At 37.1% G+C, this 26,941-nt stretch overlaps 1 protein-coding gene across 1 annotated transcript in view; it reads left to right on the plus strand.

Annotated features, from left to right (window-relative positions):
- clmpb (CXADR like membrane protein b) overlaps positions 1–26,941 on the plus strand; it is a 106,833-nt gene that overhangs the window by 64,642 nt on the left and 15,250 nt on the right. The window contains exon 2 of the mRNA XM_057838531.1: positions 18,806–18,957. Within this exon, the coding sequence (XP_057694514.1) occupies positions 18,806–18,957 (152 nt within the window). The remainder of the gene's footprint in view (positions 1–18,805; positions 18,958–26,941) is intronic.

The following is a 26,941-nucleotide window of genomic DNA, read 5'->3' on the forward strand; positions in this document are numbered from 1 at the left end:
CCAACCAAATTTCACTGTGCTCTGTACACGAATAATAGAGGAGAGCAATAGATAAGAATTGAGAGTGTACACATCCCCCAACAACAACCAAAAACATTAGCCTTGATTTGACAGGCCTTCAGCCTGTTAAGAAAATAAGTTGTGCGTTTCTCGGTTTTAGAATTATGTTTCGATCATACCTGCATTATATACAGTATTAAAAAGTATCTGAACCTTTTGGAATTTCTCACATTTCTGCATAAAATCACCATCAAATGTGATCTGATCTTTGTCAAAATTAGACGGATGAAAAAACTGTCTGCTTTAGCTAAAACCACTCAAAGATTTATAGGTTTTCATATTTAAAATGAGGATAGTGTGCAAACAATGACAGAAGTGTTTAGGTCATACCACAGCCTCTCAATGGGGTTCAAGTCTGGACTTTGACTTGGCCACTCCAGAACCTGTATTGTGTTCTTCTCAAGTTGATTTACTTCTGTGTTTCGGACCATTGTCTCTTTTTAGCTTCAACTGGCCTCGGGTTTTCCTGCAAAACATCCTGATAAACTTTTGATTTCATTCTTTGATTAATGATTGCAAGTTGTCCAGGCCCTGAGGCAACAAACAGCCCCAAATCATGATGCTCCATCCACCATGCTTCACGGTGGGGATGAGTTGTTGATCTTGGTGAGCTGTTCCACTTTTCCTCCTCACATGACGTTGTGTGTTACTCCCAAACAACCAAAAAACTTTTGGTTTCATCAGTCTATCAGAGATATTGGACTGTGCCAGTAATTTCTGTAAGTCTATAGCAGACATTCTAGGGTTCTTTTTTACCTGTCCAAGTCTTCTGCGCTGTACTCTTGGCGTCATCTTTGGTGGACGGACACTTCTTGAGAGAGAAGCAACAGTGCCAAACTCTCTCCATTTGTAGACAACTTCTTTCACTATCGAGTGATGAACATCCAGACTTTTAGAGATGGTTTTGTATCGTTTCCCAGCTTTATACAAATCAATAATCCTTGATCGCAGGTCTTCAGACAGCTCTTTTGACCCAGCCATTATACACATCAGAAATGCTTACCAGGTGTGTGTCTTATAGTGGGCAGGCTTCTTCAAACCACTCAGCAGTAATTGGGCACACACCTGACTTAAATTGTTTGGTAAAATTTGGTTTCAATTGCTCTTGGGCAGAGGGTTCACTTACTTATTTCCCTTCCTTCTGTCATTGTTTGCATGCTATCCTTATTGAAATATGGGGGCGTGGTGGCGTGGCTCAGTGGTAGAGTAATTGTCCCCCAACCCAGAGGTTGTGGGTTCGATTCTCCGCCCTGATGAACACGTCTAAGTGTCCTTGAGCAAGACACTGAACCCCACGTTGCTCCTGGTGCTGCGTCACCAGTAGGTGGATGGTGAGATAGTGTAAAGCGCTTTGAGCGCCTTGAAAGGTGGAAAAGCGCTATATAAGTGTAACACCATTTACCAAATATGAAGATCTATAAATGTTTGGGTGGTTTTAGTAAAAGCAGACACAGTTTTTACAGTTGTGGGATTTTGACAAAGATCTGATCACATTTGATGGTGATTTTATGGAGAAATGTGAGAAATTACAAATGGTTCAGATACTTTTTATACCACTGTACATTAGTTTGTAATGGTGACGGTATTTGTCATAAAGAAAATAAAATCCTGACTTTTAGCACTTGTTCTTTGGTTTTTCGGTTGAGCACAATTGGGCTACTTTCGATTCTATTTGGGATCCAGACAGTGGGGTGAACTGTTGCCCACTAAATACCTGCAGTTCTTACTCCTTCTAACGGTGGAATGTTTTGTTAAGCAGCATATGACCACCTGAGACAAGCCTTCTACCAACTGAAGCACTCTGGGTGTTTTCGCTCCAGCACAATCCCTCCTTGTTCATCATGTACAGCCAAATATAACCTGTCTAGTCTCTAGTCTTTACACAGGCTGTTAAATGTTTTTGATCCCTTCAAACAGAGTATTGTATTACATTTAATAAATAAACCATGTAATGCATTTATTGTACATGAGGTGAGGGGATTTCAAACTTTTCATTTTTCCCACGCTACTGTGAAGCATCCGTCAAAAGTGAGAACGTGGGTGAAAATGCTGCCTTCCACTTCCTTTGCTTCTTCACCTAGTCAGCTGTATTTTCAACCTAATGGACATGAAAAAAACAAAAAAATGCGGATTGCAGCAAAATGGACTTGGCAGCACAAAAGCTTATTAAGTATTGATCTGCTGAGGTCAGTGCCCATTTCTACGTGTGTGCCAGCAATGTGAGAGGTCTTCGCTCTCATGATTGCCAGCCACAAATTGTGATTAGAACACATAAATAAGGAGTGTGGAGAAAGGAGGGGTTGGTACAGTATTCTAGATGCTGCTTCGTGTCCTGATCTCTAAGTTACCTAAGGACTGCTGCTCATATCTGAGCTCTTCCCATCTGTCCCACCCACTAGCAACACTTTGCTGATGTATACCATACATACCGATGCCCAGCAGGAGAGATTTAAGATGATCAGCAGCAGGCAAAGCAGTCTTCTACTGTGTGTTAATGAATACTGCTCACATTCTTTTGCGCTGCTCCATCTGTCAGGCAAGCAGGGATGAACATAAAGTCTAACTCACCAAAAAAGTAACTTTTGTAAAAGTTTAAAAGTTGCACACTGCAGCTTTTGTTCCTAGAACAAACGAAGTGCTACATGACGAATATTTTCCCTTCGTCTTAAGTCTTCCCAACAAAAATAACTTCATGCCACTGAGACAGAGAAATAATGTCAGTGGTGGGATAAAGCCTTATTGAATACTTAGAAATACTATAAACACAGAGAACAGGAGTGCGAGAAATGTTCTAATGGCAATGGGGAGCAAAATTTGATATATATCTTAAAAAGCTGGTTTTCCACTTTTAAACTTGGGAAATGTTATTCTACAATCTTGAAGGCATACCAGAGTCTCAGTTTCACTTGTAAAAATATTATTTTGGGAGACTTGAATATGCCCCCCTCCCCCAATAGTTTCATATGTCTACTACGAAAATGTAGTCAATATGTGACACCTAACGGAGTCTTTGTGCTTGTCCATTGTCTCAGACTGGAATGCTGGAATACAGCAAATGTGGCGACCAGAAACAACAAAAGGTCAATACTCCATGCTCCCATTAAGTGAGACGTTATCTGCTGAAAAATGGACCATATGACGGCCTGCCAACCATGCAAACACATTGAAGAGAAGAGCAGCATCCCACAAAGTGTAACAATAGGGTGGTCCTGAAGCTGGATTTACTCTATGAACATTTACAAGATCTGTTTCACATGAGATTTACTTGAAAGACAAGCAGAAACACATGTAAGACTGCTGTAACCTTGCGAAAACTAGACTTGTGTGAACTCATAAATCTGAGATTTAAACCTATATTAGAGTGGCCACAAGACACTTACTCAGGCGATCTGTAGGTTACAACGAAATTTTTAATACTTCTGACTAAGGGCACTTTCAGACTAGTACTGTTTATGATGTTTATGTATGTGGTTATGCTACATTATGTGCAGCGTCTTCCGGCAGGGATGGGTGGGCGGGGATCCCTCCACCCCAGGAGGGATGTACTTTCTCTTCTAAAGTTGTCCAATCAATGAGTGCGCCTTTCGTTCATGCTACTGGGAAAGTCCGATAGGCTCAGTGTGAATACTGAACCTTTTCAACAAGTCATTTGCAAGTGTTGTTGCGAGGTAGCGCTCCAACTGCAACCTGTCCTCTTGGTTTAATGTGGAAGTACTCTAAGTAAGCTAATTGAAAATATGTTAGTAAGGGGAGTTTGAGGGGGGGGGAAAATGTTTACAATTTTTCCTTAACACTGCAAATAATTTAGTAAGTAATTCACTTTAGATAAAACGTCATTTAACTAAAATCTAATGCAAAAGAAATCTAAGATCAAAAAGATTTATGGAGCCTGTATAACATTTTGGACAGCTAAACCCAAGAGTCTGGGAAGCTCCAGCAGATACAGTGCTGATACAATGTGTATAGCGCTGTAAGCAGCTTTTACTGGCTGTCTTTCCCATGGGGAATGGTGTAATTAACTTCCCCTCGCCATCTTATTCCTGCATTCTCCCTAATTTGCAAACACAAAAAAAGCAGAATACTTGGGGTGCTATAAAAATGGCTGTCGTGGAACTAATTTTGTATCCAGTTTGGGAATGGTGTCCAGGATGGTGTCCCTCTCAACAACATTACAGCAGTGTTGTGGCCATAAAAGTGATGCTAATGAAGAGCACGAGCAACACAAGGTGATTTTTTTTTTCCAATTCCCAATTGCCCATCCAGTCTTTTGCTTTTCACCTACACCCCTTTCTTGCCATTTCAAGGGATTATCTTGAGAATGATTGCATTCCTTCTTTTCCGCTCTCATCACAGCTCAGAAATGTCCGGGCTAAGGTTAATATTAGGAGGAAAGCCTGCACTTGGGAGATATTTTTTCCACATCTTTTACATCACACAAAGATATATCATTTGGAAACTGTATAAATTTTACTTTCAAGTGGTGGAAGCCTTAGTGTACTACTTTATACACTTCCGTCCTATAGCCTTGGAAGAGACCTGTTCCATTTTGACACCAGGAAAGGGAGGAATGGTTACATTTGTCTCCATTAATTTATTGAACTAAGTGAGCTGGATGAGTCAAACCGGACTCGCCCTGCTATACCTTGATATCTGACTGTTACATTGTTTTTAGTTAGCAAAGCAGTTATGCAATAAGATTCTTTTTAATTAAAATAACGTTGTGATATTAAATTGCATCGTAATCTTGCAAGAGATGTACAGGCCTATATCATTTTTTAGAGAAAAACTATTGTGCCATGATGCCATGATCATTTTAAAGCAGACATGTCCAAAGTCCGGCCCGGGGGCCAAATGCGGCCCCCAGCCTCTGTCATAAATTCAATAACGTCTGGCCCGCACACAGACTTAACAAATTGGTCAGCAGCACTGCTACCAGCATATGAAGTAGCTTACACACTAAATGCTGCTCCTCATTGACCCACTAAAAGGCAGCAGCACTCTAAGCAACATTACCCCGTATGACCCTTTACTTACAATTTTCTAAAATGGCAATAATCAACAACAACAACAAAAAAGTTGACTGCGTTGGCCGACGCTTCAAGGATAGGTGGAAATTGGACCATTTCTCAACAACTATGTCTGCATCATTTGCAAAGAGACAGTCACTGTTTTTAAAGAGTTCAATGTGAGGCATTATTACCAAACAAGACACACTGACATGTACAACAAGATTACAGGGAAGATACGCAGCAAGAAATTGAAGCAACTTAGTTAGTTCGCAAAAGCCCGAGAGTCGAAAGAGAACGCCACACAGGCTAGTTGCGAGATTGTTGAAATTATTTTAAAAAATAATAATAAAGCAAATGTGACACACAAAATGGCTTGCTAAAATTTGCCAAAATATAATGTTCTATGTAAAGGACGTCAGCCAAGGTCGGCCCCCCACATTTTTACCACACCAAATCTGGCCCCCTTTGCAAAAAGTTTGGACACCCCTGTTTTAAATAAATTGTAATCTTTTTTTGATCAAGGGTACCCGAGCAGAAAGTCTTGTTTAAGAATTTAAAAATTAACAGTTTCATTTTTCTGCTGTTTAATAGTGGAGAAAACGCCATTAAAGTCCAATATTTCCAGGAAGTCGGCAAGATTGCTGTGAGCAGCCATTTTAGCCAATCAAATGCGAGTATATCAGGTAGTCCGACAATGTCCGACATTACCTAGGCTATTGTGATGGCAATGTTGTTTATGTGATTTTACAGTCACACACACACTGGTTTTGCAAACAAACAAAAATGATATCTGAAAAGGAGAATGTTGTGTAGTGTACGTTGTCCTACTTATGTTGCTTTCGGTTAGACTATGTAGGCATACTTACAACGTGACACCAGATAACGTATAGGAACTATGTGCACCTATTGTATTGTTGTTTCTTTATACATACATTCAAGTCTATCAGTGTTTACGTGCTAAATACTAACAGTGCCTGCTAACCTTGCTAACGTTGTGCAAGAACATCAGAATATCTGTTATTGTTCTGTAACAGTGTGTAATTTAAGTGTAAGTATGATGATCGATTCATCTTTACATTGATTTCTTGGTAGCCTATGCCCATTCCTCTCCAAATGAAGACGTTAAATCCTCTGGTCGTCTTGCCTCATGTCTGCTCAAACTCTTAGGCCCGTAGCCGCTCTAGCATCCAATACCTAATTTCAGAAAAGACTTATTGCTCGAACTAAGGAACTTAATTCACCATTTCAATTTGCCTCATGGCCCAAAATTTATTAACCCCTCAGCGTTCTCTGTGACATTTTGACCTCCTGGCTGACAGTCCATAAGTTCCATCTGGAACGAAGAAGTTTTTTTATGATTTGACATCAAATTTGTCCTAAAGTGACAGCCCCTGGGATTGTAAATTTTCTGTGAATTCAATATAATTCTGAAATAATTCTGGGAATTTCTCCGTTCTCTTAGTTCTAAGAAAATCCTGATTTGCATATTTAGATTTTGGATTGAGAACAAACATCTTTCGCATGAATGATGAATGAACGAAGATTAATATGCTTTAAGGTGTGAAACTTATGTGGAAAAACATTTTACTTTAAATTCTATTTAGCCTTTGAGGTTCCACTGTATCACCAAAAACTAGGGCTGTCAAAATTATCGCGTTAACGGCCGGTAATTAATTTTTTAAATTAATCACGTTAAAATATTTGACGCAACTAACGCACATGCCCCGCTCAGACAGACTAAAATGACAATACAGTGTAATGTCTGCTTGTTACTTGTTTTTTGGTGTTTGGCTCCCTCTGCTGGCGCTTGGGTCCAACTGATTTTATGGGTTAATACCATGAGTGAGCATGGTGTAATTATTGGCATCAACAATGGCGAGCTACTAGTTTATTTTTTGATTGAAAATTTTACAAATTTTAATAAAACAAAAACATTAAGAGGGGTTTTAATATAAAAATTCTATAACTTGTACTAACATTTATCTTTTAAGAACTACAAGTCTTTCTATCCATGGATCGCTTTAAGAGAATGTTAATAATGTTAATGCCATCTTGTTGATTTATTGTTATAATAAACAAATACAGTACTTACAGTATGTAAAGTATGTTGAGTGTATATATCCGTCTTGTGTCTTATCTATCCATTCCAACAATAATTTACAGAAAAATATGGCATTTTTCAGAGATTATTTGAATTGCGATTAATTACGATCAATTAATTTTTAAGCTGTAATTAACTCGATTAAAATTTTTAATCATTTGACAGCCCTTTCAAAAACATAAAGATAGCATCCCTTAGATTTGACATATCAATTCATTCTTTGTCTTTTGTGCACCATTAGGCATATTGTCACCAAAATCTGGATGCCAACAGTGGGTAGCAATCATTACTGCCACAGAAAGAGGAAGAGGGACAAAATATTTTTTTGTTTGTTTGGTTTACTTCTACTTTTTCACAAGATTAACAAATAGTGGGTCATAAGCAAAACATGTTTTTTATTCTTTTTCTTTTTTTTTACTGGAGCCATTTCACAAGCTGAACAACAAGTAGTGGGTCATATGCAAAAACGTGTTTTAATGGTGCACTGTACATTTAAGAGACAGCCCCTTTCAAGAAGCTATAATTAAAAAAAAAAAAAAAAAAAAAATCAGGGCACGGGTGAGAAAGAAGTCTTACAGAACAAGCAAGCGGGTTGTTTTTGCACTGCACACTAACAACTGGAGGCAGCCTGCTGTCTGCTGAGACATCTAAAGACTTTTCTGCCTTTCAAGCAACGCTGTCTGAAATCCCGTGAAGATAACTGCAGCGAGAGAGGACGAGAAAGAGAATAGGAGGATGTAAGATGTAACTTGCAGCCACAGAGCCAGTATTTATAGGACCTAATGTTTGCCCTTTGAATCTCTAATTTAGGTCACGCTAGGCTTTTGATGAAGGCAGCCTTTTCAAATGTCTTCTCTCTGCTAACAAGCAGAAAGGTGCTATTGGAAGGAGACAGGAAAAGTGAGTGAGTTGGGAAAATGTATCTGTGACAGCTGAACTCTAAGTCAAAGTACAGTGGCAAAGGCTCTGATTTACCCCTACATTTCCATTATGTAGATGGGCAGGCAGGAAGTGTCTTTCTGATGTCTTCACCCATAAGTGTTGTCACGCATGAAATCATGCTCCATTCTCATTTTTGTTCAATTGCTAACATGTGTCCAAATCCTCCTTTTCTGATGTTGGAATCCTCCCTCCACAGTTTTGACATTCAAAAGGTCTGCAGCAATTCAGGCATTGCACTCATATCCAATCTCTTCCTCTCCTGTCCGCTGTAGCTCACTATCATTGACGCACAAGTGCGCCAGAGGTCATGAGCTTTGGAAATTGTGAGGACTGCATCGACTCTGTGCTGAGTGAGGGGATATGGGGCTTGACTTTAGGCAGTGTGAAAGATCCAGGCCTTCCCTGTCATTCCGTCTGTCATTCTGTCTGTCTCTGTGGTCACACTGTAATAAGATTGCAGGTCTCTGAGAGGCAGATTTACTGGAGCACAACTCCCCCTAGGGCCTATTCATAGAAGTCAGTTACTCCCTTTTTTCACCCTATGTGTCCTCTCTTTCATGTGTTAAACCCTGTTTTTCTTCTTTCTTTGCGTATCTTGTGTTAAAACATCTTGTCAACCATGATGTGCTGCTTTCCAGTTTTACTATAGAGAAATCCTAATCTCAAAATCAAATGGCCCCACAAAACTCAGCCATAGTGATATATGATGGCAAATTTCAGTACGAATCAGCTAAGTCACAACTTTTCTCGACATTTAACGTTCTCCCTCTACATAACAGCCTCCATTTATATGAACTTTTACTTCTTGTGGAATCTGAGAAATATTTGTGGATTCATAAACACGTCTCTGGTTACATTACATCTGGCTTCAAGCGCTTTGAAAGCAATTTCAATTTTATATATTACAGTTTTTTCTTGGTTTGTCTATTGTGTTTCCTCATTTGATAAATTGGTCAGTCGGTTTGGTTAAATTAGCAGGATTAGGCACACAGTACATCACTGTTTTTCATAAAACTTTCTGGATACATGATCTAATAATCCATTGAATCTGTTGCCTATTGAAATAACATCAATGATATAAGAGAGAAACACTACCCAGCATCTGATAGCAACTGCATCCTGATGTAATCTTGTGTAATCTTGTGCTTGTAACAAGGAAAAATTCATTATGTTTGGTTGTGGAACTGTACTCGCAGGAACAGATCACGTTCTGCATTAAAACAGTTGTTAACAATAACATTTTGATAATGGTTTACAGCTTACAATTTAGATAGAACATTTACTTAACAAAATGACATATGCTTAGTTTATGCAACCTATTAAAAGCCTTCAGTTTTCAAATAGTACAAGACCAGTTTTACTCAGGTGGAATCTTTCGTTGTTCTTTAACATACTGTAACATGACTAACTGTAGTAGTTCTGCTTTTTTAAATTTTGGATCCTGAATATTCATTCACCTAACAGTAGATGCAATTTTAGATTTAAATCAGCATATGTAATAGCTCTACTGCTTAGTGGTGATGACATAAATATACAGTATATAGGGCATATTCTAGAAGGGACTATCAATAGGAAATGCTCTTTTAACTTACCTTCTCTTGTCGTAAAGGCTTCTTTCAGTGTATAGTGTGAGAATACCTCAGCTTCGTTTTAGCACTGAAATTTGGGAGGTGAACTTTATAAGTCAACATTTCAGTACTACTTTGTATGTGTACGTTTTTAGCATTTATCTTCAAACATACCGTAGGTGATGTATTTAGAAAAAACAATCACATAAATCAAGTTTATGGTTTTTGATTTATCAAATTGTCCTTATACAGTATAACATTTAACAAAATTACAATTATTTTTCTCTGAACCGCTATAAGTGTACCACAATGTTTCCAGCATGACATAGATCTACACTCTACTGAGTGCTTTTCTAGTTGCTCCTGTTTTTAGGTTTCCTAGAGACTGCTGTTTCGAAAGCTGTCATCGTTTGATATACTGTGTGTGCAAAGATGCCACAATGGGGAAATTCAGTATCAAGTGTTGTTGACACAAATGATGGGGTCCAGCAGTCCAACTGTCCCAGCTGTGTACACTATAAAGGAGGCCAAAGCGAATGTAAACTCGCATCGAAGCGTGCTTATTTTGGCAGTCGGGCGTCAGTCATTTCACAACACAAAATCTTCCTTCCCCCATGAATAATTGGCAAACTGGGGAAACGTGATTATATACCAACCAAACCCACTCACTTCTCACTTGTCTGCCAGCTCTTACTGGCAAATGCTGTGATATATATATATTTTTTTCTGTCAAAACTATTTTCGGAATCAACATTCTGTGGATATTTCCTAACGTACACCTCCACAAACTAATGACAGCCAATTCTGAAGCAGGATCTAAAACAATACTGTCCCATTGGCTGTAAGGGAGATAAACAGTACATTACCTCCATTCTGGACATGAAGAAGACCATGTATTTTTAAGCTGTTTATTTCGGGCTTTTTTTGTTTTTTTTTGTTTTGTTTTGTTTTTGTCAGCTTTTGATTATGCCACTAAGCAACCTGACCATTTTCCATTCACTATTTTGAAAGAGTGGTGAGATTTGGATAATAATTGTTTATAATGTTGCAGTACAGTAGATTATCTTATTTTCTTAACTTCTAGTGAAATTCAAAGGGAAACTGCTGAGATGTCAAGTATTTCTGCAGTATACTATGTGCAGTATTTTAACATATATACAGTACCTGATGCAGTTTCAATCTACAAAGTAAAAATTACAATAAAATGTCACGTCAAGTCTTTTGTTGAAACTGCTATGTTCACATTTTTTTACACTAGCGACAGTGTGAAGATGTGACATGTGTCAGCCATTTCCTGGCTGTTTTATTTTCCAAGAAAACCTTACATTTATTAAATATTCTTCATCACAAAAAACATTTAGTTGCTGTCACGCGTAATGAACTTCAAATTGGTATCTTACCTTATATTATTCCTTTTATATACAGTGGGGCAAATACGTATTTAATCAACCACCAATTGTGCAAGTTCTCCTACTTGAAAAGATTAGAGAGGCCTGTAATTGTCAGCATGGGTAAACCTCAAACACGAGAGACAGAATGTGGAATAAAACAGAAAAACACATTGTTTGATTTTTACAGAATTTATTTCCAAATTAGTGTGGGAAAATAAGTATTTGGTCACCTACAAACAAGCAAGATTTCTGGCTGTCAAAGAGGTCTAACTTCTTCTATCAAGGTCTAACGGGGCTCCACTCATTACCTGTATTAATGGCACCTGTTTTAGCTCATTATTAGTATAAAAGACACCTGTCCACAATCTCAGTCAGTCACACTCCAAACTCCACTATGGCCAAAACCAAAGAGCTGTCGAAGTACAGCAGAGACAAAATTGTTGACCTGCACCAGGCTGGGAAGACTGAATCTGCAATAGGTAAAATGCTTCGTGTAAAGAAATCAACTGTGGGAGCAATTATTAGAAAATGGAAGACAAACAAGACCACAGATAATCTCCCTCGATCTGGCGCTCCATGCAAGATCTCACCCCGTGGCGTCAAAATGATAACAAGAACGGTGAGCAAAAATCCCAAAACCACACGGGGGGACCTAGTGAATGACCTACAGAGAGCTGGGACCACAGTAACAAAGGCTATTATTAGTAACACAATGCGCCGCCAGGGACTCAAATCCTGCACTGCCAGACGTGTCCCCCTGCTGAAGAAAGTACACGTCCAGGCCCGTCTGCATTTCGCTAGAGAGCATTTGGATGATCCAGAAGAGGACTGGGAGGATGTGTTATGGTCAGATAAAACCAAAATAGAACTTTTTGGTAGAAACACAGGTTCTCGTGTTTGGAAGAGAAACAATACTGAATTGCATCCGAAGAACACCATACCCACTGTGAAGCATGGGGGTGGAAACATCATGCTTTATGGCTGTTTTTCTGCAAAGGGACAAGAACGACTGATCTGTGTAAAGGAAAGAATGAATGGGGCCATGTATCGAGAGATTTAGATTGAAAATCTCCTTCCATTAGCAAGTGCATTGACGATGAGACGTGGCTGGGTCTTTCAGCATGACAATGATCCCAAACACACAGCCAGGGCAACAAGGGAGTGGCTTCGTAAGAAGCATGTCAAGGTCCTGGAGTGGCCTGGCCAGTCTCCAGAACTCAACCCCATAGAAAATCTATGGAGGGAGTTGAAAGTCACTGCTCTAGAGGAGAGCTGCATGGAGGAATGGGCCAAAATACCAGCAACAGTGTGTGAAAAGCTTGTGAAGAGTTACAGAAAACGTTTGGCCTCCGTTATTGCCAACAAAGGGTACATAACAAAGTATTGAGATGAAGTTTTGGTATTGACCAAATACTTATTTTCCACCATGATTTGTAAATAAATTCTTTAAAAATCAAACAATGTGATTTTCTGGGGGGGTTTCAACCCCATGTTGACTATTACAGGCCTCTCTAATATTTTCAAGTGGGAGAACTTGCACAATTAGTGTTTCATTAAATACTTATTTGCCCCACTGTATGTACTGTATATGAAGGCTGTTCCCTGACATTACCAGTTAGTGGTTAGCGGCTACCTACTTGCCAGGCAGCCTCCTGCTCACGGCAAGCTGGAAAACGTAGCTATTCGGCTGCATGATAGGGATTTCTTTGTGTCAATCGGAAACCATCAGTCAGAACGAACCAAATTCACGTGTGGCGTCCCATAAGGGTCAATTCTTGGACCACTCTTATTTAACATCTATATGCTTCCCTTAGCTCAGATAATGGAACAGTATGACATCTCATATCACGCCTATGCAGATGACACACAACTGTACATTTCTGTGTCCCCACATGATTATAGTCCCTTAGTCTCCCTGAGTAAATGCATTCATCAAATCAATGAATGGATGTGCCAGAAGTTTCTCCAGTTAAATGTGGAGAAGACAGAGGTGATCATTTTTTGGGAAAGGAAAGGTCAAAGATAAGCAGGCAACTTAGCTCAATGTCACTTACAGCTACAAATCAAGTCAGAAACCTTGGCGTAATTATTGACTCAGACCTAAAATTTGATAGCCATCTAAAGTCCGTCACTAAATCCGCTTATTACCACCTAAAAAAATATAACCAGAATTAAAGTATCACTCTATAGGTCATTACTACAATTCAGCTGCTGCTGACCGCGCCCTCCTTAAATTGATTGAAAAATCAACGCGAGTCACATGTTTTGATGAATTCTAGGACATACAATGAATCATTTCCCTTCAAAGACAAAATTTCATTTATCAATAGAGCTTTTCAATTCGATGCAAATCTAAATTAATCTTAAATTAATAACGTTCAAGTCAGGAAACCATTGACTATTCGAATGATGCCCAGTGAGATTTTTTTTTTTTTTTTTTAATTTGGTCTCAATTTAAAGAGCGCAATAGTTAACTTTAAGGCACACAAATTTGGATTCCCTTGGACTTTTACAGGCAGCCCTAACATTATAGCCAAAGTATTTTTACACATGAATAAAGGAGTTGACCTTGACAGTTTTTGTATGCAGGTCTGTCGAAAAGTTGGTTAAAAGAAATTGTTTTGTGGATATGATGGAAAACGATTAGAGTTCCCCCACTTTATCCGGTCAACCTTGCCATATCTATTGGGAGACTCCTGGATTTAAAAAGCCTATAGTCAGTGCAGTTGAGGAGAAGGTCGAAGGTGCAAAAGAGACATAGAGTGCTCTTATCAGCCCTTTGGCACACTTTGGGATTCTGCATTGAGTCTGAAGTGCTCAGCTGATTACAGAGACTGAGGAGTCAAGTGAAAATTGTCGACATTGAATCAAGACCCCCACCATCAACCATTAACCTCTACCGTGACGTTCAATCCACTGAACACACAAAGGAAACAATTATTCGTAGAAATATGGAAACTCAAAACCCAGAAGAGGAATGACACAGCATCAAAAAGTCATAGACATCCACACAGGGGAATGAACATCCGTATTTTTCTGCTGACCGACAAATTCAGGGTCCAATAACAGCAGGACATCAGAGACTGCTCCTGTCAAGAGACAAAAAAAAGTCTCTGCTGTCAAGTAGTCTTTCTCTTTTCAAGCAGATTGACAGTGACTGTACTGGGGTAAAAACTAACAGAGATGCAACAAAACTCAAAGAACTGCTGAAACCAAGCAAATGATGGCAAGTGCATGCTTGAAGAATCTGTTTATGGACGGTTGCTCCTCTCCTTTGTGACTAGCGTCAGCACTGACACTTTGGCTTCGCAGCATTGAGCTGACATTTTCATTGGCCCAAAGCTCACTTATGGGACTGCTTGACTAAGGATGGACCAGTAAACGAGTGGACAGGTGCCCATTGGGTGCTAATCCATTCTCAGACCACATTGACTTTCTCAACAACCTTTTACAATTTCAACATATTTACACCAAGCACTTTGGTTTCCACTTAAGGGGAAAGAGCTGAATGACAATAGCTGCAGCAACAATGTCAATTGTGTTATGTCTTTGTTAACTGTATTGTATTGAATTCAATATAAGTATTTCGCAGTAATGTTGTTACGGTACTTCGGAAGCTAACACTGCAAATAGGCTACCACCAAAAACAGTATTTCAGAAAAAGAAGCTAGATTCAAGTTATAATTAAAACACAATAACATAGAGAAGAAACTGTACTCATGGTTGAGGTTTACCCAAGTTGACATTTACAGGCCTCTCTGATATTTTCAAGTGGGAGAACTTGCACAATTAGTGGTTGACTAAATACTTATTTGCCCCACTGTATTTTTAGAAAAAGTAACATAAACAGCTTTGTATGGAATCATGTTCACAGGGAAAAGTTGCAAGACATAAACATGTTTCATGCTTCCCGCCCCCACTTTGGTTATTTATTCAAAACCATCAAAAAGAACTATTGTCAGCATATTAAAAAAAAAAAAAAAAAAAAAAAAAAAAACAGGCATGTTTATACACAGTATACAATAAGCAAGTCGTGAACAAATGATCATCTGCCAGGATGAATAACTACTTTAAAGCATTCAATAGGCCCACAAGCTGTGGACTAGCACTGCAATTAACGTCAGGTAGTTTAAGTTAAATGTTGGAGAGCGCAAAAATATGTTGTCACATTTTAGTACACAAACCCGCTGGAGCTCTGCATTATTTTCAGTCTTTGAACCAGGTGGTAGAAGTCCACTATCTTAGCAATGGGACACACCGTCTTGACGCATAAACCCAATTTTCAGCACACCTCTGTGATGCTTCTGGCTAATTCTACTAAGCCCAAGATGTGGCTCTTGAGTAAATTAGTAGTGATGCTCCCCCACAGAGAATTGAGATGTGACAGTCTGGCCAGTACCCACAGTCACTCATTAAAAATACAATCACACACATTTATAGCACATGCTAGTACATTTTTTTTGTGTGCTTTTACCACAACATGAGCACTTCACACAGTAGCCCGGGGTTTGTTTTGTTTGCTATAAGTGAGAAAGTACATCTTATTTATTTAGAACTAAATTTTAAAACAATCAAATCTAAGGATTATTTTAACAGGGAAAAGGACTTTTTTTGTCTGATGCAAGGCTTGTGCATGAGAAAAGTAGAAGTGGCACGTATTATCATGTCATGTATCGGATGCCTATTTTTCTGAACACTTGGAATTTTGAATCAAAATAGAGTATTAAATCAATAATTATTATCAGGATCTATCACTTGATTGGCTGAAAGCTGACATACATTTTTAGCATTTTGAATGTCTCCCTCCACCGAATAATGCCACATAAATACAAATAATATATATGATTTTATAAAACTCACCATTATAGGATTTTTTTTATATACTGTCATCCTAAAATGGATTAATTTCATATCAAACGGGTCTTAACAGATTACAATTGTATGAAAATTTTTGGGTACCCTGAACAATTCCCCCTTTTTTTTCCCCATTCATACTGTAAATGGGTGTTTTGATTAGCAACTTCATTTTTATAAAACAAAATGCTTAGAAACAAACTACTAATATTTCACAAGTGAAACCAAGTTGATTTGACTAAGAGAAAATGTACAATAGGCACCAAACCAAAAGAAAGTTATACAGGTTCAAAAATTTCGGCACCCCTACAGAAAAAAAAATCAATATTAAGTAGATCTTACTTTTTGCCAAAATAACAGCTTCTCGATATTTCTTCGTACTTCCAATGAGTTTCTTCATAGAAATATTTTGGACCATTCCTCCTTACAAAAGATCTCCAGTTCAGGTAAATTTGAGGGTTGCTGAGCATAGATAAATTTGAAAACAATATTCATGGCTGGGGGCTGACGTTCCTAGGACATTGTACATGCTCTTTTGTATGAAATGTTGTCAGTGTAACTTCAAGGTAACTTGTGACTGTTGAACATTATTCTCAAGAATCCGTCGTTATTGAATGAACTCCATTACACCCTAATTTTTAACAAGATTCCCAGTACCAGAGTTGGCCGCACAGCATTATGGGTCCGCCACCAAATTTCACTGTGGTTAGCTAGTCCTTTTCTTGGAATGCAGTGTTCTTTCATCACCATGCAGAGATATATAATTTATAACATATATAAACAGTGGTACCTCGACATACGATCACTTCGATACACGATCTTTTCGACATCCGACGTAAAATTTGACTTGCCATTTGTTTCTCCATCCGACGACCTGCTCGAAATATGGCGATTTATGACAGCGCCGCAGTTTTGTTTTGCTGCAAGACGGACGCACGGCGGATTTTCTTGTGAGAGAAATCAGCAGGGGTTCTAAGAAGGTTAGTGCAGGTAGTGAAAAAAGGAAAAAAGTGATACCATTGAAATGAAGATGGAAATGATAGAGAAATATGGGTGTGGTGTACGCATCCTTGAACTGGCTCGATAATAGTCTTCCTTCGACCTCCGTTCGCCACTCTTTATAAGTTAAGGTGACCATTACTATTGTAGTATCATCGCCAAAGAGATCGTCAGCTTCGTCAGGTTTTTAATCATTTATTTCAGAACTTGTGCAACACAACATGGCTACTGTGCTCTGCAGTTGACGCCAGCAACAAGAGAGAAAGTAAAATCATAGCTGCACCTTCTTACCCAGTGATGTTAGCCACACAGCACGCAAAACACGTCCGCCTCATTAGAACCCGATTCATTGCATTATTACAGAAATTTATTATTATTATTGCGATTTTTAATGTATAATTTATTTGTTTTGCCATGAGTAATTTCCATTTGTAATAGAACCAGCAGTATTTATTAAGGATTTAATGTAGGTTTTCGGGCTGTGGAACGAATTCATGAAATTATAATGTATTCTTATGGGAAAATCCTGCTCGACATACAACCATTTCGACATACAAACAAGGTCCTGGAACGGATTAACTTCATATGTAGAGGTACCACTGTATATATAGTTATATATTTTATATTTGTTATGACCAAATATCTTGTTCCTAAACATACCTCAAGAGAGTCTGTTAGCGGCATGTGTGTAGAAACGGCTTCTGATGCATCACTTTCCTGTACAGCTTCTCCTTTTGCAAAGTGTGCTGAATTGTGGAACGATGCAATGACACAATCCATTCATTCGTCGTCTATACTGCTTATCATCACGAGGGTCGAAGGGGATGCTGGAGCCTATGCCAGCTAACCCAGGCAGGAGGCTGTATACACCCTGAACTGATTGGCAGGTTCAAAGGGCACATTTCGACAAAAAAACCATTAACGCACATACGCATACGGGCAATTTGGCGGGTTCAATCAGTCTGCCATGCATGATTTTGGGATGTGGGAGGAGAGAACCCATGCAGGCATGGGGAGAACATGCAAACTCCACAAAGGAAAGCCAGAGCTGAGATTGAACCCATAATCACAGCATTGTAGACTGATTGGCCCCTTCGAATTGTCCCTATGTATGCATGATGTGCATGATTGGTCATTTGTCTCATTGTGTACTGGAACTGGCTGGCAACCATATCTTCTATTAGTTTTACCCCCTTATGGGTTGCTACAAAAAAACGCAGCCACTGCGGTCCTTTGTTGAATAGTTTGCGCACCCCTGTACTACTCTGATAAACCAAGTGACAATTTTGAAATGTTACTCTGTTTTTCAGTGTTTTGATAAATATAAAGGAAGTTGCTGATCCCAACCCAATGATATATGAATGAAAACAATGGAAATTTTCAGAGGTGCCCAAACTTTTTCATACCACTGTAACTTTAAAGATAAATAAATAGATATAATTTAGGAAAATTTTGCCTGAAATAACTTATTAATAATCAAGGCTACAATACAGTTTGTCAACATGCCTTTTTAAAGCCAATGGCTGTCTTTAAAGGTCTTGTTTTTTTTTTTTTTTTTTCTCCAAGCATAACAGAGCAAAAAAAAAATGGCATCCAATGTTTTGAAAAATATGTAATGTAAATAAATAAATAAACTTTATAAAGTACTTTATAAAGCTAATACAAGAATGCCTGAATGTATAAGCTTTTTCCGTATTTCATCTATACAATAATTGAGATCCAGTGTGTTAACTCTCTGTGTCTTCTGTCATTTTTTTTTTTTTTTAATAAATGCAATCTGTAAAAAAAAAAAAAAAAATCTATAACATCTGTCTGGTGTCCTCAGTTTAATTGGAACTTGTAGCTGACACTTGTCTCTTCTGTTTCTCTCTCTGCCTTCAGTTCTCCTCAGTCCACTGTCAGGAGGTGCCCAGACCGAGATGAAGAAGGTAGTCGGGGACAACGCTACCTTACCTTGCCACCACCAGTTCCAATCATCTGGCTCAATTGACATTGAGTGGCTGCTACAGAAACCTAACTCCAAACAGAAAGTGGTGAGGAGAGAGCTTTATCATCCTTTTCTGTGACCACATTCATAGACCTTTTTGATAATAACACATTTGGATTTTAGCTCATAATCTCGAGAATAATAATAATAATTGGAGATTTGATTTTGTTTATAAGAACTGTAGCAAAAATCCAGACTGATGATTTGATTGTCCTTGTAAGCATTTTAACATGTTCTGGCCAGTAGTTGTAGAACTCTTGTCATATATCAATAATTAGTCCAACTAGCTGTACAATTCACACAATTCACCCTTTAATCCAATGAACCAATTGTTGAAGACTTTGAATGATTCATTTTTCTTTTCATGACACTTTGACCGGAATTCTGATTGTGATGATGAAATTAAAACTACAATTACTGTTAATTATTGTCAGTTATCTATTAATATACTGTATATTTACCAGTCTATTGCCATCTATTCATTGAATATATATTTTATTGAATATATATCTAACATTTTGTGCATACTTATTATTATAAATGACATCGACACAGTGCGTTATAACTCCCTGAGTTTACTACATATTATAAGAAATGCAAATAATGTTGTCTTGTTAGTTTTTTTTTTTTTTGTTATGTTTTAATGTGTTTGTTTTGCATGGGTAAAGAAATAATTGGTTCAATGGAGGCACGCAGTACAATTTAATATATGTCCTGAGAAGTAAAAATGTTTCGATGTTAATATCATGATGTTAACTGCAGGTACGGAACAGTTCAGAGCCCTGACAGTAGCGAGAGAACTCCAAAATTGCAATCTCATATAGTTAGATTTGCTTCAGAGGTAACAAAAATACATTAACTGAATAAGAATGACTATAAATGGAAAGGAAAAAGATTCATTTCTAGAGGGATTTTAGAGCACTTTTGTTTATGCTGCAGGCCACACAACAACATAAACTTCAATGTTCGTGTTCTGAATTCTCAAGCAAGTCAAATTTTGACCCTTGTTAGTATGTACGAACGTATCATAATGAAATCATAATGAATGCGCTAAGACCCAAATGCTGTCTCTGGGCAATAATTCCATCAACCTTATTTACTCCACATTTCTTTCTTCCAAAATAGGCACACATCTTGATGTGTTTCCGGCATTTTATATCAAAGACAGCATCTGTCAAATTTTACTCAAGACATTGATGCCTTATCATGAAATGCCCAAAATGTTGGAGGAGATGCGTTGATATACCTTGGGCTACAAGTCCAAGGGAGGAATATAAATGGAAGTATTTCTATAAACCTATCTCTTCTTAACAACTCAATGACATAACATCCATTTTTACATATATTTTATCCGTTTTACACTAGGTACCGTGATTTTTGGACTATAAGCTGCTACTTTTTCCCCTCATTTTAAATCCTGCGGCTTATAGTCAAATGTGGCTTATTTGTTGACTTATTTGGGTTAATAAGTAACACTTCATTTGACAGTGGCGTCATAAGACTGTCATAGGACATAATTATGATATGACACTGTCATAGGCATTAAGGATTGCTTATGACAGATATTATTGTCATCTGGGAAATTTTGTCACTAACTCTATTTATGTCCTGCTCATATCTTTCACATCCATTCAAAAGTGAGACAATTTGCCGGATGACACTAAATGACATCTGTCACAAGCATTCATTAATGCTCATGACAGTGTCATGTCATAATTATGACGGTCTTATGAAGCTGCTGTCAAATAAAGTGTTACAGGTTACTGTCTTTTGGTGAAAATATCCCATATTACAATGAGGACAGCTCCGGCTTATAGTCCAGTGCGGTTTATCTATGAGCAACTGCCATTTTCTGTCATATTTGGTGGGTTGCGGCTTGTAGTCAGGTGCCCTTACAGTTGAAAAATTTCGGTAATCTTTTTTAGGTGCTTTTTTTTTTTCTTTTTTTTAAAGTGATAATATTACTATGAGATATACGTAATTTAATCAAACAAATTCAAATTAATGAAGTCTACAATGTAGATTTTACATAGCATAATAATAAATAGATTCTATAGCAAAACACATTATTCTTCACATCAAATACAGTAGGTAAGATTAATCATCTTCAAACAAGCCCCTGTTGACTGTCCAATTTATGTCCGTTCTTTTGCACTGTTTAAAGGTACTCCACTCTTATTTAATTCCGTATTAGTTACCTTTTTAATGATAATTGTTTATATATATATGTATATATATATATATATATATATATATATATATATATATGATTGTAATTATGTCAACCAACATAACTGAATGGAATGTATTCCACTGTGCATTGTCAAACTTTTTTGTTTATCTAAAACAAAACAAAAAAAACAAGATACCCTACAACTTTAACTTTTTTGTTTATCAAAAACAAAACAAAAAAACAAGATACCCTACAACTTTTAATAAAGAAACAATTTTTGTATTATTTTTTATTTTTCTTGATGAACTTTAACAGTCGTTTAGGTTTAGAAACTCTCCAAACAGTGTGTCAAATCTCACTAGCCTTCTAGTGGAGCAAAGTGATTTCATATATACTCCATTTGAAAGTCATTTGTTTGTGTCCTGATCCGTTAGCACATGGAAGGGAAACACAGCGAGAAAGAAAAGAGCAGGAAGAGGACAGGAAGTCGTCGTCGAATTAGAGCGTCTGTCTGAAGCTTTAATGATTCACGGGGGGGGGGGCTGCCACATTGCGATGAATATTTAACGGGACGATAACATTGAAGGCGCCATTAATTAAAATCAAACATCTGAAAATTTGATTAGGTTGAAGAGACTGCGCCTGTAGCCGAATGAATAAATCATTCTTTTGTAATGTCATAGAGAGAAAGTGCATTGTGCAACATTTAGTCCCTCTTAGCTTTTGTGTGGGCTATGTTTGTTAGGATCCCTGAGGAATCAGAACACAGGTTAGAGAGCTTGGTCACAATCAGTGATATACACTCCTTGATCAGCTACCTGCATAATGATCAAATATTAACGCCATATCATTCTGATGTACTGTCCTCCAACTTTTCAAGGTGGTTATTTGCACTTTGCTGAGGTACAGTACATAAGCACTCTGTAAACCACAACAAAAATAATAATAATAATAATAATAATAACATAATAGTAGTAAGACTATTTAAAATAGTAAAAATATATAGATTCTAAAAAAAAAAAAATAGCAGTCACTAAACAATATTTTTACATAAAGCGCAAACATAAATCAAACCAGAGACCAATATGTACAGTATACGGGTGGGACCATTTTTTTTATAATGATTAATCGGATGATTAATTAAACGATTAATCAGTTAATCGGATAAATAAATAAATAAGTAATAACTGTCCCTTTTTTCAATTACAAATTCAAATTGTTATAGGCATGTTGTAAGTAACAATGAAGACAAAATTGCTGACTATTTCCTTCAAAAATGATATTTTATTGCAGCTTCTTGTGGTCTACAACTTTACGGTTTTAAGTACATAAAACTTGTTAAAGTTTTAATAAAGGATCTCAGTATAAAACATGAAAAATAATTTTTTCAGTACACAAATCAGACAAAAGTCCTGCTCATTCAAATACAAAAAAGAGCTGCTGATTGACATTTTTGGCACTGATATAAATTGTGCCAATGAATTTATTTTCCTGAAACAAATCAAACAACAAACTGAGACTGCAGACTGATGAATCAGTTTTCTTTATCAAACAGTTGCTCATAAATAGAATCCAAATCCAATTTCAAAGCACAGTTTAAATGGGAGTTTGTGTTGCAAGGAGAATCCAAGCTGTTATATGAATGGGTTTATGGTTTGGTTTCTTTATAAAAAGTAATGAGACACAATTTACTACCTAACAATAACTCAAGTGTTAATATGCTTCTCCAAAACAAAATATAAATGGACACTAAAGACACTAATTAGCATAATCGCTCACTAGCTCAGCGTTCCGTGCAAAATCGTAATGTCTCATCAACAAAGAATACAAACAATACAATTGGCTTCATTGATTTACCTCTGACGGAGGCACACTGGATCCAACAACACAAAGATATTATTGATTAAGCAACCCAACAGCAGCAGTTGTTGCGAGGAACTCTCTCTCACTTGCTCTAATCAATGGTGCGCATGCAGCCTCACATTGCCCACAAACAAGGACCCAAACTGGACTGCTAATAGCTGCTGGCAAAAATTGAATATCAAATTAGTTGGCAATAATTTACTAATCAATTTTATTTGATTTGATCAATTTCTTGTTACAGCCTTAGTACAGTAAGTAAAAATATTAAACTTCTGGAAAAAAAATTATAGAATATTATTAAAATAGCATTAAGAGAATACTTACATTACATTACAGTAAGTGCATAATTTTAACTCTAAATTTCAAATAATAATTGTTATTGTTATATTTTAATATACAGGACAATTTTTGTTGAACAGTGATTTGTTTTCTACATTACAGCTTGTAACTTTTTCTATTTTTTATTTACTATGATTATATAGTCAGCAGAAGAAGAAAAAACATTTATAAGTGTAGTTCTTTAAATGTTATTTTAAATCTGTATGACCATTAATAGGCATAAATTGAGGTTGATTATTTTGAACAATCTACCCAGTTTCACTCAATGTTGTTTATACAGCACTTATAGACCAACTGAAAGAATATGCTGTAAATGATTGCAGTTCAAACTTAATTTACATCCTTGGTCAAAATTCTTTATACGCTTTCTCATTTAACTTAATACTGAAGTCTCAAAAATTGTGGCTGCGGGTAAAAATGTAAATTATAAGCAAAAAAAGTCAAACTGAAACATTTCCCGGTATATACTGTGTATCCTCCCAAGATGGTGAAAAGGTCTGTAGAGGATACAAAAACTCCATGTCAGCGTTTTGTTGTTTTTCTTAGTCTTTCAAATAACAGCCTGTAGCCATTTTGCAAAATTCCCTTGACGCTTTGGCTCCCTGTTTTATGCATCTTTACATCTATGCATAAGGACATTGAATTACTGAATGTTCGGATGTCTGTGAGCAGTAAATATGCACGAATTGCTCAATGAACAATATACATAATATTAGAGAGTACATTTTGGTCCAGTGAAATTGTGGTACTGTAATGTATAACACATCAATTTGCAGTCCTGCAAGTCCGCTTTTTAGTGGGCTTTATATTTTATTTTCGGCGCAATTGGTGGATATAATCGCCCGGTCATCACCTGTGGTCACAACAGGTGGCACCTGTTTGGTCACTAGTGATGCGCTGTGGCACCGGCACTTAGCAGGCCCCATCTGCAGGCTCTCACTCACCCTGAGTAATAGGCCACTGTGGCAGCTGTGTTTGTGTTTGTGGCCATTCATGCAGCCAGAATAAGAACCTCATAGATATACGCTGGAGATAGAGATGAAAATACGTAGAGTGCAGAAAATCCTTATTTTTGTGGGGGTCATATTCCCAACTTTTAACTCTTAACTTTTGCGTCAGTTAACTGTAAAAGACCAAGACACAACAATTTCAGCCATATTTACAATTTTCTTCTCCATTTCACAGGAATAGGCTCTAAGTGGATAGCCGGGTCCAGATTCATGACACCAAAATGTAATTTATTTAACACTTGTTTTTTTTTTTTTTTTTGGTCGTCTTAATTAACTTAATTACTGACTCCAATTTTTAAACATTATTATTCTAAAAGGAAGTCACAAGCAAAACAAAAACAAAATATGTATTTTGTTTTTTTAAACATCCTTAATTATAAAAATATGTTTTTCCAAGTTGTTAACTCATTCCATGCCATTGACAATGATGTATGTCCAGTTCATTTAAATTTTGAGGACTGGCTGTTAAGGTTCATCTTTCAGTGCCATTGATGGCACTCGACGTCCAATCCAATTTAACTGGTCGGGCTGCAAGCCTCTCCCTATGTCAGGTGCCTAGGATGGCAGACAATGAGTTAACATTTCATCATTGCCACTAATGGCACTGCTTGTGAGATGGTCTCTCATCTCACTGTCTTTTTCTATTCTTTCTATTATGTATTCAATTTGGCAGCTCTGTGAAAGATAAATCAATTTAGATCAAGGACATTGGAGATAATCAGCAAGTAAGTGCCGCTGATATCTTTTTGCACTCATGCAATTTAAATATGTCATACCGTATCGTCAGTTTAATACAATAATGAATACAAACCTTACTCACTTAGTCTTTTACTACAAGAAGGATACACTACTATTTCAAAGAGGTAACCATTGGTTGTTTGAACTAGGTGCAAAACACATTTTTAAAATACATAGTTCAAGCTGTAAAGAAGTGTTATGTGCAAAACCATCACCATGGAGACAACAAGCTGGGCTGCAGTCATCCTTCCATACATTTCCCTAACAAAGTAGTTTTAGTGCTGCAAATAGCTTACAAGGAAAGAAGAATATAAATAACAAATTTTGGTTTCTGTTTGCTTGGAAAATTTTAACTATAACTCTTGTCTCACATATCTACTGGATCTCAATAACAGGTTGCAAATATGATAACATGCCCAACAATTGCACTGACGTTCCATTAAAGTAAACATAACATTCAGAACCTTTCAGTTTTATTCACAGGGTACCCGCGGGGTCTTACAAACTTGAAAAAGTCTTAAATTTGATAATTGTAAATTAAATATCTTCAATTTTGTATACAAGTATTAAATTACATTCTCAAATGTCTTAATTTTTCCCTGTCTGAGCTGCGTGATGGAGCTAATAACTGTATAATAAGTAAGCTAACAAAAAAAGTATGGAACATTGTGTTTTAAAATGATTTTTCATTTTCTCCGACTTTGTCGATCTCTGAACGATAAATGCACTGTTTCGGCTTATCGTACAAGGCGGCTTATTTGTTGATTTATTTGGGTTAATTGGTAACACTTTATTTGACAGCGGCGTCATAACATTGTCATAAGACTGTCATAATTATGACATGACACTATCATGGACAATTTGGGCATTACTGAATGCTTATGACAGATGTCATTAAGTGTCATCTGGCAAATTATGTCACTAACTCCATTTATGTCCAACTCCTATAATTTACAGTCATTCAAAAGTGAGATGACACTAAATGACATCAAGCATTCATTAATGCTCATGACAGTGTCATGTTATAATTATGATTGTCTAATGACAGTCTTATGGTGCCACTGCCATATAAGGTGCTACCAAATATCTTAACTAGCAATTAATGAAACAACTGGAACAGTAACTGAAGAAATGATTCGCACAGAACATGATTTTTTATTGTTATTTACACCGGTAGCGCTGCAATGCATGCTAGGAAGCATTTTGGACAACAACAGTTTTGACAGCAGGTGGAAGCAGAGGTTGACTGTCTCCCCCCAAGGGAGCAGAGATGGCCAAATGAAGCTTCTTGAAGCATTGAATCTTTTCAGCCAATTGGTTCAAGCTTCATGGTGGTTCATTTGGTCTTATGACAGTCGTATGATGCTGCTGTCAAATAAAGAGTTACCTTTTCATACAGTATATCTTGGTGTAAAAAACCCATAATACAGCGAGGACAGCTCCGGTTTATAGTCCAGTGCAGCTTATCGATGAACAAATGTTTGTTTTCGTGTCAAATTCAGTTGGTGGCGGCTTGTAGTCAGGTGCGCCTTATAGTGCGAAAATTACGTTACTCAGTTCTTATGCTGTTATTCTTAGTTATTCTGACAGATTATTTTGCATTTCATAAATGTATGCCAGAATAGGTGCGAGATTGGTCTTAAATTTCATTGTATGTGGTCTTGAAAAGGTCTGTAAAAGTTTTAAAAAATTGAATGGAACAATCCTGGGGTAACCCTGTATTAAGCCTTTTAAACACTGAAAGAAATAAGAAAACTAAACTTTAGACTAGAAAAAGAAAAAAAAAATCTAATATATTCCATCTGTATGGGTGTTTGTTCAGTGGTTGGGGACTAATATGCTTGTGAAGGCTTGAGCACACTTCGCTAACCAACATTAATGATGGTCTCTGATGTGCTCCTCTTCAA

Source organism: Corythoichthys intestinalis, chromosome 6 (assembly GCF_030265065.1).
Source record: "Corythoichthys intestinalis isolate RoL2023-P3 chromosome 6, ASM3026506v1, whole genome shotgun sequence".
In the NCBI taxonomy this organism is placed as follows: domain Eukaryota; kingdom Metazoa; phylum Chordata; class Actinopteri; order Syngnathiformes; family Syngnathidae; genus Corythoichthys; species Corythoichthys intestinalis.